This window comes from Falco rusticolus, chromosome 3, assembly GCF_015220075.1.
Source record: "Falco rusticolus isolate bFalRus1 chromosome 3, bFalRus1.pri, whole genome shotgun sequence".
In the NCBI taxonomy this organism is placed as follows: domain Eukaryota; kingdom Metazoa; phylum Chordata; class Aves; order Falconiformes; family Falconidae; genus Falco; species Falco rusticolus.
In genome coordinates, this window is record NC_051189.1 from 101,658,477 (window position 1) to 101,670,445 (window position 11,969).

Sequence of the window (11,969 nt, forward strand, 5' to 3'; positions counted from 1 at the left end):
AAGTGACCACCACCAGCGGGGAGGCTCTGCTCGGAGGGAGAAGCTGCAAGACAAAGAAGGAGGAAGGAGAGGTGAAAGGGAAAACTGCCCGAGGTCCGCGGCGTGTGCGTGCGTGCGGCTCCGGGAGCAGGGAACAAAAGTCACCCGGGAAGGGGAGACAGAGAGCGGCGGGGAAGGCGGGATGGAGGACGGGTTAAAGGCAGGCGTGTGAAGATCAAGGGAGAGAAGAGCAAAGCAACGCACACGGGCACCGAACAGCAAAGGAACACGGAAAAAGCGTACACAAAAGTTTCTTTCCTCCCGGGGAGAAATTACTCACACGCACACAGAAATCAGATGCCTTGCAGACCAACTTCTGGGGAAAGAGACCAAGATTGAAGAGGACGCAGAGTGATGTGAAGAAAGAAAGAAGGGACACACACACACACAAAACCGCCGGAAAAGAAAGCAAAAAGCAGCGCAAAAGAAACTGAGAGCCGGGGGGGAAGAGAGAAAGACAGAAAAGCGAAGATCGTGACCTCCCTCAGCAAGTGAACCTTGCACATATGTTGTGTAAAGTGTGTGCAAAACAGAGCCCTCCTGCGCGGTGCGTGTGTGTCGCTGCCGCCGCCGCTGCTGCCGCCGCCGCGGTCGGTGCCTCTCGCAGGCGGCGCTGCCGGTGCCGGGGAGACGCATCATTTGGCGGAGCGAAGCGGCTAATTGCGGAGCCCCGTCCTTCATTTACATATGCAGCCTGAGTCCGCTGGAGCCGCGCCAATCCGCGCTCGCCCCCAGCACCATTAATCGCCATGCATTATTCACAATCATAATTACAGAGCCCCATGCGCGCTCCGCGCAGCCGCCCCAGCCCGCCGCGCACTCCCCGCCGCACCGCGCACACCCCGCCCGGCTAATCCCCCACTCGCTCACCCACTCACCCGCTCACCCACTCACTCCCAGTTTGGTTGGCTGGTTAGCCTTGCCTTTTTTTTTTTCCTTTTCTTTCTCTCTCTCTCTTTTTTTTTTGTTGGTTGTTGTTGTTTGCTTGGTTGGTTGCCTTTTCTGTTGTTGTTTGGTTTGTTTTGCAACTCGACTTTTATTTGCGAACAGTTATTTCCAGCCCCATTCCCTCGTTCCCAATTCCTCCCCCCTTCCCACCTCCGCGTCGCTGATGCCACTGCAAAAAGCAGAGTCAAGACGGCTCAGTTAGCAGCATGTCTCGTCGAAAGCAAGCGAAACCCCAGCATCTCAAGTCGGACGAAGAGCTGCAAGCGGAGGTAGTTTCTGAGCACGGTAAGGGCTCCCGCGCCGCGTTCTCCTTCTCTCTTCTTTTGTGAGCGCGTTTCGGCCGAGCTAGGTGGGTTTACGGTGATGGTGAGCAGGGGAGCGCGATCGCTCTGCAGCGGGAGAATGGGAATTAGAGCAGCTGGGGGAGAGGCAGCGGAACTGAGAAGTTCGCAGTTTAGCCAAGTTTCTGCCGCCCACCCCCCGGCTCCGCGGCCCTCCCCGTACACCCGCCTGGCCTCACCAGCGCGGTGCCGCGGCGGGGCTCGGCGGCCCGGCCCTCCCGCGCTGGGCTCGGGCGGCTGCGGGAGCGGGAGCGGGCACCGGGCGCAGCGCCTGCCGCCGCCTCCCGCCGCTGCGCTCCCCCCCCGGCTTTCCGGGTACCTCTTTTTTCCTGCACACGCAAACACACACACACACCGGTGCGGACAGGAGCCATGTTCCCCTCGCCCCGCTGGCAGCGAAGTTGGGGCGGCCGGGATGCCCTTGCCCGGGACTGCGGGCTCCGGGGCCGGGGGGGGTCCCCAGCTCCGGGGGGGATCCCGGGGCAGCCCCGCCGCGGCCGATGCCAGAGGCCGCCCCCGCGGGCAGCCCGGCCCAGGCTGGGGGGGCTTTGCCCCGGCCGCTGCCCCCGCTTGCCCCGGCGGCGCGGGGGGGCCGTTGCTCGGCAGCGGGGAGGGAACCCCGAAGGCCGCAGGCAGAGGACCCGGGGGCCGCGGGCAGGGCGCCCCGGGGGCTGCGGAGCTCATTGCATTATCTGCGAGGAGGTTGAGCTCTTCGGCCGCACCACCCCCACCCACCCCCGCCTTTCCCCCCCGGCCTCCTGGCTGTGCTGCGGGGTGGCCGGTCCCGGGGGGCTCGGGGCGCCCCCGGCGGGCGCTGCCGGCGCTGGGGGGGGCTCGCCCATCCGCCATTCCCCGCGCCCTCCCCGCACGCAGGCACGCGCACGCTTCGCTTTTATGCATCTGGGTGCCCAGGCTGCTGGTGAACAAGTGTCCAGAGCGGCGAGGCTGCGGGCTGCGGTCACTCCTGTCTCCACTGTGCTGTATTTTTTTCGAGAGGAGGGCTGCAGGGGTTTTTTTCCTTCCTTTTTTTTTTTTTTAATTTTTTAAAAATTATTTTAGTTTCCTTAGTAGCCCTTGGCATTGCAGCCTGCAAAAGCACGCCACACCCCACGCGCACTTTCCTGGGCTAAGTTGAGAGCTTCCACTTGAAAGTTTTTCTTTTCCTCGGTGCACAGAGCCCACTGCTCGCCCAGCTGCTCGCCTGGCCGAGTGGGAGCCCCAGGTTCTCTGCTTGCGGTGTAGGCCCTGGCTCTGCTGTTCTCTGCCCCCTCTCCCTCCCTTCGGAAAGAAAGAAAAACCCCATTTCTGCTTCAAACCCAGAATGACTTCCAGGGTGCATCCGTGGGGAGAGCCAGGCAGCGAAGTTGCAGCCCGAGGAGGATTTTGACTATTGTATCTGAACTTTACAGCCCTGAAGCTTAAGGCAGCGTGAATCCACTTCATCAGGTTAAAACATCTGTCAGACTGGCAAATCGTTCGGCCTCCTGCTCCTTCCCAGGGCGTTTGGGGAGCCAGGGAGGGAGTCCCACCCTGGCCAGGGCTGCTAAGGGGGCTACTGCCACCGCTCCGGGAAAAGCCACTGGGGTGCTCACAACAGCAGGCACAGGGAAACGCTCCCGTGTGTCACAGCCGAGGAGCAGAGCGGGGCATCTGCAAAAAAAAAAATATTTTTTTCTTAGGAAATGGTGGTCGCATAAAATAATTGAATATAGGCAAACAGATGAGAACTAGAATTTTATTATGTCAACAACATTTGTTGAGCCCAGCCTGTGTTGGGGTGGGTGCTAGGACTAAGAATTGATCACTGGCATTATAAACTTTTACATGCTCTGAATCCATTTCAGCTCAGAAAAATAAAACGCTGCTACTTCATTATGACACTCCTGGCAAGTCAATAAATTTAAAAAAATTGTTAAACTAGGTTTTTGTTTTGTTTTGTGAATCTTATCTATGTAGCCATGTCACCCGAGATTAGAACAAGAGATATGCTAAAAAGAAACGCTTGCATATGGTGGGTAGATTAAGGACAAAGAATCTTTTTGTCATGGAAATGTTTTTTTTTTTTCCCTTTTTTGGGGGGGTTTTGTTTTGTTTACTTCATCACATAGAATTTCTCACACTTGGTTTGTTTTGTATTGCCCTCAATGACTACATGATCAAATGAATGGATTTATTTCTGCCGAATGAGAAAGACAGTCTTTCCATCAAAAGGACTACATTGCATCCCAGTGAGGAATTTTAAAGCGTTATTATTGTGGTCCCTGAATAGCACAAAATCGGCTTTCACAGCAGCCCTAAAATGCAACAATGTAAATACTTTTCAGCCTTAGAAGGCCGTTATCAAAATGTGCTATGTTTCCTTTTATTAAAACATATTTTAATTAATAGAGTGAAACCCTGCATAGTTAACAATTAACAAGCCAAAGTAGTGCTGTTGGTTTTGCACTTTCATTTGGGAAATGTGAGTAAGGTGGAGGCAGGACACACGAGCAGAGGAGCTATCTGGTGCACTGTGGTGTGGTGTAAATCATTTACACATTATATTAGGAAGCCTAACGATTGCTATACTGAAAGCAGTTTTATAGGCCAGATATAATGACCGCTCCAGATCTCGTGAATTAAAGCACTTCTTGTCAAGTCAGTGCTCTTCGTTTCTGTTCAGGGCTGGAATCAAGATATTGCTACAGTTCCTGAGCGCATTTTGCAACAGGCCAAAAATAGTTTGCAGGGTGCCAGGGTATTTGTCGTTTCCAGAAGGCGAGCTGTTCCAGCAGCGGTGCCTGCTGCTCAGAGCCTTTTCAGTGATGTGGCTGTTTTATCTTCAGAGGTGGAACTTGTTGTTAACGTGAGATTAAGCAGGCGAAGCTGATTATTTATTTAATGAAATCGCATTTAATATCGCCTCAAAATAGATTGTATTAAGCGAAGCTTTTAAAAATGAGCGTCCCATGAAGGTGGCCCTTGGAGCCCAGAGGCGGCCGGCACAGCGGGGAGCAGGGGCACGGCCAGTGTTAGGCCGCATTTTAAGTCGCCTGGTCTCGCCATAACTTTGGTGCTAACGTGGGCCCAGAAGTTTTAGAATCAGAGCAAATGATTTTATAGCCAGCATGGGCTACAGCATCACACAACTGCCTTCAAACAGGGCAGTGTCATGGGGGTGAGAAACTGTGGGAAATCTGATGATAATTAGCAATGTCATCAGCTACAGATTTACATTCAGAATCGTTTGAAATTATTTGTCAGAAGGATAATGCTAAAAATGTATTTTGTAATAATTTCAAAAGGAAGTGTTAACAAACAGCTGGCCATGATATATTGCTTGAATAATTGCACTGTTGAAGAGTGAACAAAAGATACCTATTTAAAAAAAACCCCACACTTTGAGGTTACTAAATTAGAAGATATGATGGAAATCATTTAAAACCAGCAGCAGCAGGACTCAGATGACTGCCTGTAGAACACAATAATCTCGTTTTCCCAGTAAATGTAAAGCATTGTAATAGCTGGAATTACATTTCTAATACACTTGCCTAATTCAACAGATTACAAACGAATCAGAATTATAGATATAATGCACATACTTGAACTCCAATTAATATTTATGTTAAACCACAGATACAGGGTTTGTGTTTTTAAAGTAGGGATAATAAAAGGGTTTTTTTGTAGTGCTGAGAAGTGATTCTTAAGAGTGTGCAAGTGAGGTTCTGGTAAGGGTGGTGACAGATGATGCTTTGGACTTTTTCATGGGAAGTTTCTGGCAAAGATGCATTGTTGTTTAGTCGGAGGTGGAAGGGATATCTTGTAGTGAACTGTGTAATGACAGTTTTCTAATGTGCCTTTTACAATCATTTCTTTAAGCATTGGACCTGCTCCCCACCCCCACTCTTAAGTGCATGCAGCATAGTTTAAACTAATGGATCTTTTTCATCCTGATGGAGTGGGATTGGGCTGTGCAGTTTTGAGCAGCTCGTGACTGCACTCGGTTATTCTCCTGGAGCATGTACACAGCACACATGCTCGCTCCAGCAGCAGCGCGGCTCTTGTGGAGCAGCCAACTTCGTCTGAGCGTAAAAACACATTTTGGAAGGACATTCCTACGTGCAAAACAGAGGTTATTGCATATCGGTTAGACGCTATTGCTTTTAAAACTTGAGAAGTCACAAGCAGCTGTCAGTAAACATAAAACTTGGGTGATTTTTGCAAATGTTTGTTCTGAGGCCATTGCAAGAGAAGGCTTTTTGTTTTGAAAAATAAAGGCCAAATTAAGTATTGCTATAAATTGCCCCTTTGATAAGAAATGGCAATTGAAACTTTATATCAATAGTTCTGCTCTTATGGTAGAGGCTTAACATTCAAACTATGTAACATCTGTATTTGTATAATTTTTAAAATATTACATTTTGAACTGTGTTAGCAGTAGGAAAAATTTGGAATAATAAGGAAAGTACAACAATCAGCTGATGTGCTGGTGTCTGTGTAACAGTGAAAGCAGCCAAAACTGGGTCAGATTTTACCTGGTGGTGCTGATCCCGAGGAAGCCTCACCACCTCCGAGGTGGGCACGAGGGCTCCTCATCTGGGGTGGCAGGGAGGAAATTTTGAAGGTGGTGGTTTAAATTCTTTGTAATTAAGCTATTAATATGCATACACTTAGCTGCTGAAAATGACTTTTCCATCCCTAAGAAAGAGGAAAAGCTACAATTCAAAAAATGGGTGGCATTTAAAAAGAAAAGAGTAAAAATAAACAAATTAGTAATGAGTATTAGTGCCATTTCTGAAAAATAGTTTGATCTTGGGAAGATTTTGTGCATATCTTTCCTTTATTTGATTTGTTGACTGCCAAGCCAGGACAAGCATATCTGTTGACTATCCATCAGTCAGGATATGAGTCAATCACTTTTGCTGATAATAAACCAGGTCTGGCATGACATTAAAATAGTTGAGGACTGACATGTTTCCCCAAATAGAGCATGTAAAACTAATTTCTTTAATAATACTGCATTTGTAAGACGAGTAATTTGTAATACTTATTTTTCAGAGAAAGCATGAGTAAATGTAGTTCCAGCAGTGTGTTTTTATTGAGTTGTACATTTAAATGTAAAGGGCCAGAATGCTGTTTTCTTCACCCTCTTAAAATTTCCCACTAAATGTAGTGAAGGTTTTCCATTAACAAAAAAAATAGAGAATTTAGCTCAAAATAGATTTTTAGGAGCTGGTTCAATTACAGTGCTGTTGGACATGGAGTACATTTCTTCTTACCAAGGAAAACCCCTTCAGAATTGGGAAAGCCAGAAAAATAATTGTTGAAAAAGGTGATAGAAAACTATCATGAAACACAGTTAAAAATTGTGTTGCTTTTAAGCTGAAAAGTGGTGGGCTGAAGAGCGGGGTCTTTAGTATTTCCTTGCTGTAGTTAGGGTACACTAAGTGAGCACACATGAACAACAGTTATTATGGGGTAGGCAAGAGATTTAAGCGAAATCTCTAAAAAGAGCCCTTCTGAAGTGGTGATTGCCTGTCTGTCTGCAATACTGATGTCTTCCCCCCCCCCCCCCCCAAAAAAAAAAAAATGTGGACCCTATCACTAGTTGAAAAGGAAACACCAAAAACATTCCAAACTTTTGACACAGAGAGCGAGGCACCCCAAAATATTTGGGAAGGCTGTTGACCTCCTCCAGGAGCTGCTGGCCAGGGTGGGTGCTGCAGGGATGGATGCTGCGGGGATGGGTGCTGCGGGGATGGGTGCTGCGCGGTGGGTGCTGCGCGGGTGGGCGCTGCCCTGCGCGGCCGCGCAGCGGGCTGCTGCAGGAGCTCAGCCTGCAGCCGGGAGAAGGTGGGGGCGCAGAGTGCCAGCAAGCTTCCTCTGGATCTCCCCGAGGGTGGGTAGTTAGGAGTGCTCTGACAAGGCTTGCTGATTTAACCTTTGCCTGCTTTGCCCTGCCAGGGGTGGCCACTAGATGTCAAGCTCATAATACAATTAGTACATCTGTGCAGTTGACCTTGGCAGCACGGCTTACCACTGTTCTGTTAAGTGTTAACACTGAATTTGAGTGTTAACTAGAGATCCCTCGGAGTTTGCTACATGCTGTACAGCTTATCAAATGCCCATCTAGTTCAGCACAAGTGTTTACAGTTCTTCAAGAAGGAAAAAGGTTTCCTTTTGTGAAGCCCAGCATCTTGAGCTGCTTAATTAACCCTGCAGGTGCCAGGTTTTTTTCCCAGTTATTCAAAACTGACTTGCTGTTCAGTGTTTCAGGAGATACCTTCTGCTTGTGCCATTTGATAATTTTATTTTATGATTTTGTTGATGCAGTAAAGTCACCAAAGCTGCAGATGGTGAAAGCTAACGAATTTGTTTAGATCTTTACGTGCTTTGCTATCCTGTGCAATGCAGCAGTAGACAAGAACGGTAAATGAGCAAAACGACTGAGCTGCCCAACTGGTGTTGAACCACGCTGGGTTTGCTCTTCCAAGCGCTCCTTGCATGTGAGTAATTTTACTCAAAGTAGTGGTGCCATTGAGGCCAGTATTTGTAAGTTGAGTTTTGAGATGCTGAGGAGATGCAGGACTGGTCCTCACCTTGGCTTCGCTTGCTGTGAGCCCCCAAGCACAGAGCTGTTAGCGTCTCTGTGGTGGTTCAGAGAGTGGCTGGCTTCATTCTGCAGGGTGTTACAGTTGCGTAGTTTAAGTTGTAGTTAATTATATACTTTTCCAAATAGGAAAGGTATGCATAATCTAGTGTTCTGCTGCTTTCAACCAGTCTATTTGTTTTGGTTTGGTTTTTTTCAGTGTCTTTTTCATACCGGCTATGTTAAAAGCATTGAACTAGTTTGGGGTTTTTTTAGGATTCCAAATAAAACTTGTTGCATTCCAAATAAACTTGGTTCTTGCAGACATCAGCATATTGGTACACAAATTCTATGCAAGCCGAAATTAATGTATACATGCTGTAACAGCCAACCGAGTAGCAGTTTATATGGTTGTGAAAAACATAACGCAGGTCTTATTTAATATGATACCTTGTGCAGATATTCCAAACAATTTGTGAGGCTTGCATCTGTTCCACATCTGCGTACACGTAGAAAGGTGCCAGTGTTTGAGATAACGAAGTGCTTCACTGCACAGATTAGAAACTGCAAATGTTTTCAGCAGAATACAGTTCGTGCCTGTGCCACAGGTGGCTGTTACTTAACAAATTCTGAGATTTAGGCTACTGAACAGCTCAGACCCAGCATGCCAGGTCAGTCCTAGGTTTTGCATAGCAAGAGTGCCCTCCACTGTTCACATCCGCACTAACAGCTTCTGTGGTCTGAGAAAAAGGACAGAAAATTTTTCTTTTGAGTCTGGAATTTCTTCTACATTGTTAAACACAGTAGGGGTCTCTATTTGTCTCCTCCTGTTTCACAGCTTGGGCTCAGTATGTGATAATTCATCTTTTTTTTATGGGATTCAAAGCTATCATAAAGAGTTAAAAAGAATTAATTTGCAAGAAAATAAACGTGTTCTAACAATTTAAGAAAACTTTCTTTAAAAGCTCCGCCAATTGTAAGAGATGATAAAGCTAAGGAAAAAGTAATACTGTTCTTCTCAAGGATCAATACGTTGCTACAAGGCTACTGTTTCCAAATGAGTATAATTTTGAAAACAAATTTATGAGTGTTTTAAAATATGTTTTCTTATTTTATTTCAATTGAGCTCAGGCAAAAATAAGTTTGTGTATTCTGATGATAGTAGTAAATAATTGTCCTGTATCGCTGCACCATGCTCAGAGTTTTATTTATAACATTGGTTGTTTAAATAGATAAAAATGCTGTGAGTTGCACTTTGAAATTATTATTGGATTTGCATGTGAGAGCATTTTGTACATCTGTCTTCATAGTTAGCAGACATTTTATCTTTAGCATCAGCTAATGTTAGCAAACACAGTTTTTTCTGAAACTTCTTCCCAGTTTGTACACTGCTGCTCAGTGAAAGATCAGTGGGGTGGGTTTTTATTCCTGAGATTCCCACATGTAGAAAATATTGTCTCAATTATGCAGCTCTGAACATAGGAGTAATAGTAATTCATACAACACTTTTCTATGCTTTCCTTATTATTACTGCATAGAGCCCAAAAAGAAGCTTCAGAAAATATTCTGCTCACGCATTTGTTGGATTCCTTTACATTGCTTGAATGCTTCAGGAAGGAATCAGCAACATGAAATAGATGAAAGCCTAGAAAATGTTGGTTTTCTTACCTGGTTTTACTCAAGTGTCTTATGAATCATACGTAATTTGGGGGCTCTGTGACACAGAGTAACAAAATACAACAAAATACCCAATTGTCAGGGAACATTTGATTGCAGTAGTCCTCATTTAATATAATTGAAAAGGTGCTTTTCAGGCCATTCACGTGTACAGAACTACAAGTGATTTAAGTTGAGACAAAATCAAAAGATTCTGGAGCAAAGATGAAACCCGGTGTTTGATTGGGGCTTTTGCGGGGCTGGAAGCAACTAGCCCTAGTGAAGGGGGCCTTTCACAGACAGCATGCGTTTTCAGAATTAAGCTGACTAGAATGCGATGTTTAATTTCAGTCTGTGTCGCAGAAGTAGATGGCAGCGTTTTGGAAGCATACATTCACTGTATTTTCCCTTGCACATCATGCAAGAGGCTTTCTTCTCACACAGGGCAGACAGACATATGCCTGCGATAAAAATTCAGAATTAGTAAAGCTGGGTTGAAAAATCCTGCATGCATGAGGTCAGAAGCTGTGGCAATTTTTTTCTCAGCTCTACACGTTGACCGGGGGACCTGCGGCACCCTTTGAGCCCTCTCCCTTCCTCAGGTATGCGAGGAAGCAGGCCATCCCCATCCTCCCTGCAGCCATGCACTGCTCCAGCTGGGGATGCCTTGGGGCCGGTGAGCTTGGTAAAGGGGGCAGAGCAAAGCCTCGGGGTGCCAGGCCCCGTACCCCCCTCACCTCGGGGTGCCAGGCCCCGACACCCCCCCTTGCCTCAGGGTGCCAGCCCCCTGTACACCCCTTGCGTCGGGGTGCCAGCCCCCGTACCCCCCTCGCCAAGCCAGCAGAGCACCTGAGCAGCCTCGGGCAGCTCCAGCCCAAAGTGACTTTCTCAAAATCGCTGCGTTTGTGTTTCTGTGGGCTGATCGTAGGGCCAGAGCCCAGCGATGCCCAGCGCCAGAGCGCTGCTGGGGCCCCTGCAGCTCCACCGGTTGGTACCCGCTGAGCCCCCTGCCCTGGGTACCACCTGAGAGATGCTGCTGCCGTTTTTCACCTGTTTTCATAGGGTAAGCTTTACGTGCTGTAATTCATCTTGTATCCCGTAGCAGCCTCAGATTAGTCTGTTAGCTGTTAGACTACTAATGAGAAAAAGAAAATAACTGAGAGGTTATTAGTGGCTGAGATCCTGACTGCTTGACAAAACTCCTATTCAACACCTTTTGTGTACTAAGAACTGCAAAATTCAGCCCATGTCTATAAGATTAAGCAAGTGCTCGATTAATTCCGGAAAAGTCCCTGCAAATTTTTACTGCACCACATCCTCACTCTAAGAATAAAAATTACTATTTCTCTTCAGGAAAATGAAAAGATTAAATTCTTCAGTACGTGGTGGATTTAAGCACGTCATAGTTTATCAGAAAACGAAGCAAACTGTAAATCATAAGGAAGTATGCAAAAGGCTGTGTTTTCCTGTAATTGGTATATGCTGTAACTAGACCCAAAAAATAATTTTTAGGTTAATATTTTAACCTTTAATGTTTTTAATAATCTGGAGTAACTACAAAATTTTGGTATTTCTTTCTGTCACTCATAAAGTGATCGACTTTTCCCAAACAACAAAAATACCCTTTTGTGGGGAGGCGTATGCTTTCAGGCTTTACTCCCTGTTGAAGCCGGTGAAGACTTACACTTCAAAAGCAACAGCAGATACAGTACCCTGGTGCTTCCGTATTAATAAGTTCTACTGACAGGGATGTTAAAAACCTTATTTGTGAAATACTAGGGCAATGTCCATTTCTCCAACGCACATTTATAGACATTAAAAAATATTCAGCAGTTTTTATTCTCAGTCTTGCTTTTTCCCCCGTGGAGTGCTTCTCTGGGGCAGGACCTCAGGGGTGCTGTTTGTGTGACTGGTTCCTACTTTCTCGCTCCCATTTATTTCGGTGGTGGTTCCCAGTGCGAGTAAAGGCTGCTTCTCTGGGTAGGAGTCGTTGGACTGAGCCCCTGGTCTGTCACTCTGCGAAGCATCTTAGTGGCCCCAGCGTGCTGTGCAGGGAGTGTACTGTCACCGTCACCGATGGCAAAACAGCGCTTCCCTCAGTGCCGCCTGTGTCACCTGCTTGCTTACCAGGGCAGGGAGGTGCAGCTTTCAGAGAGATTGAACTTGTTTGTTTTCTTAAGAAATGCCAAAATCGTTTATCCTACATGGAAAATACTATGGTGAGGTTCTTTTTGTGCCTGCTTTGAAGTTGATGTGGGGGAACAAAAAAGCCCTAATGGCTCTAAAATATTTTTCAGCAGCAGTCCTTGACTATTTCAAGACAGATGCAGAGCTGAATGAACTTAGATTGGTCATTTGAAAAGTATGCTCCCTGGGTTTGGGGCTTGGGAGCGGAGGGCAGGAGGGATACAGACCCA

General features: G+C 46.7%; 1 protein-coding gene across 1 annotated transcript in view; it reads left to right on the forward strand.

Moving 5' to 3' along the window:
• The first annotated feature begins 1,008 nt into the window (after positions 1 to 1,008).
• SALL3 (spalt like transcription factor 3) overlaps positions 1,009 to 11,969 on the forward strand; it is a 22,947-nt gene continuing 11,986 nt past the window's right edge. The window contains 1 exon segment of the mRNA XM_037381969.1: positions 1,009 to 1,272. Within this exon segment, the coding sequence (XP_037237866.1) occupies positions 1,194 to 1,272 (79 nt within the window). The 5' untranslated portion in view covers positions 1,009 to 1,193.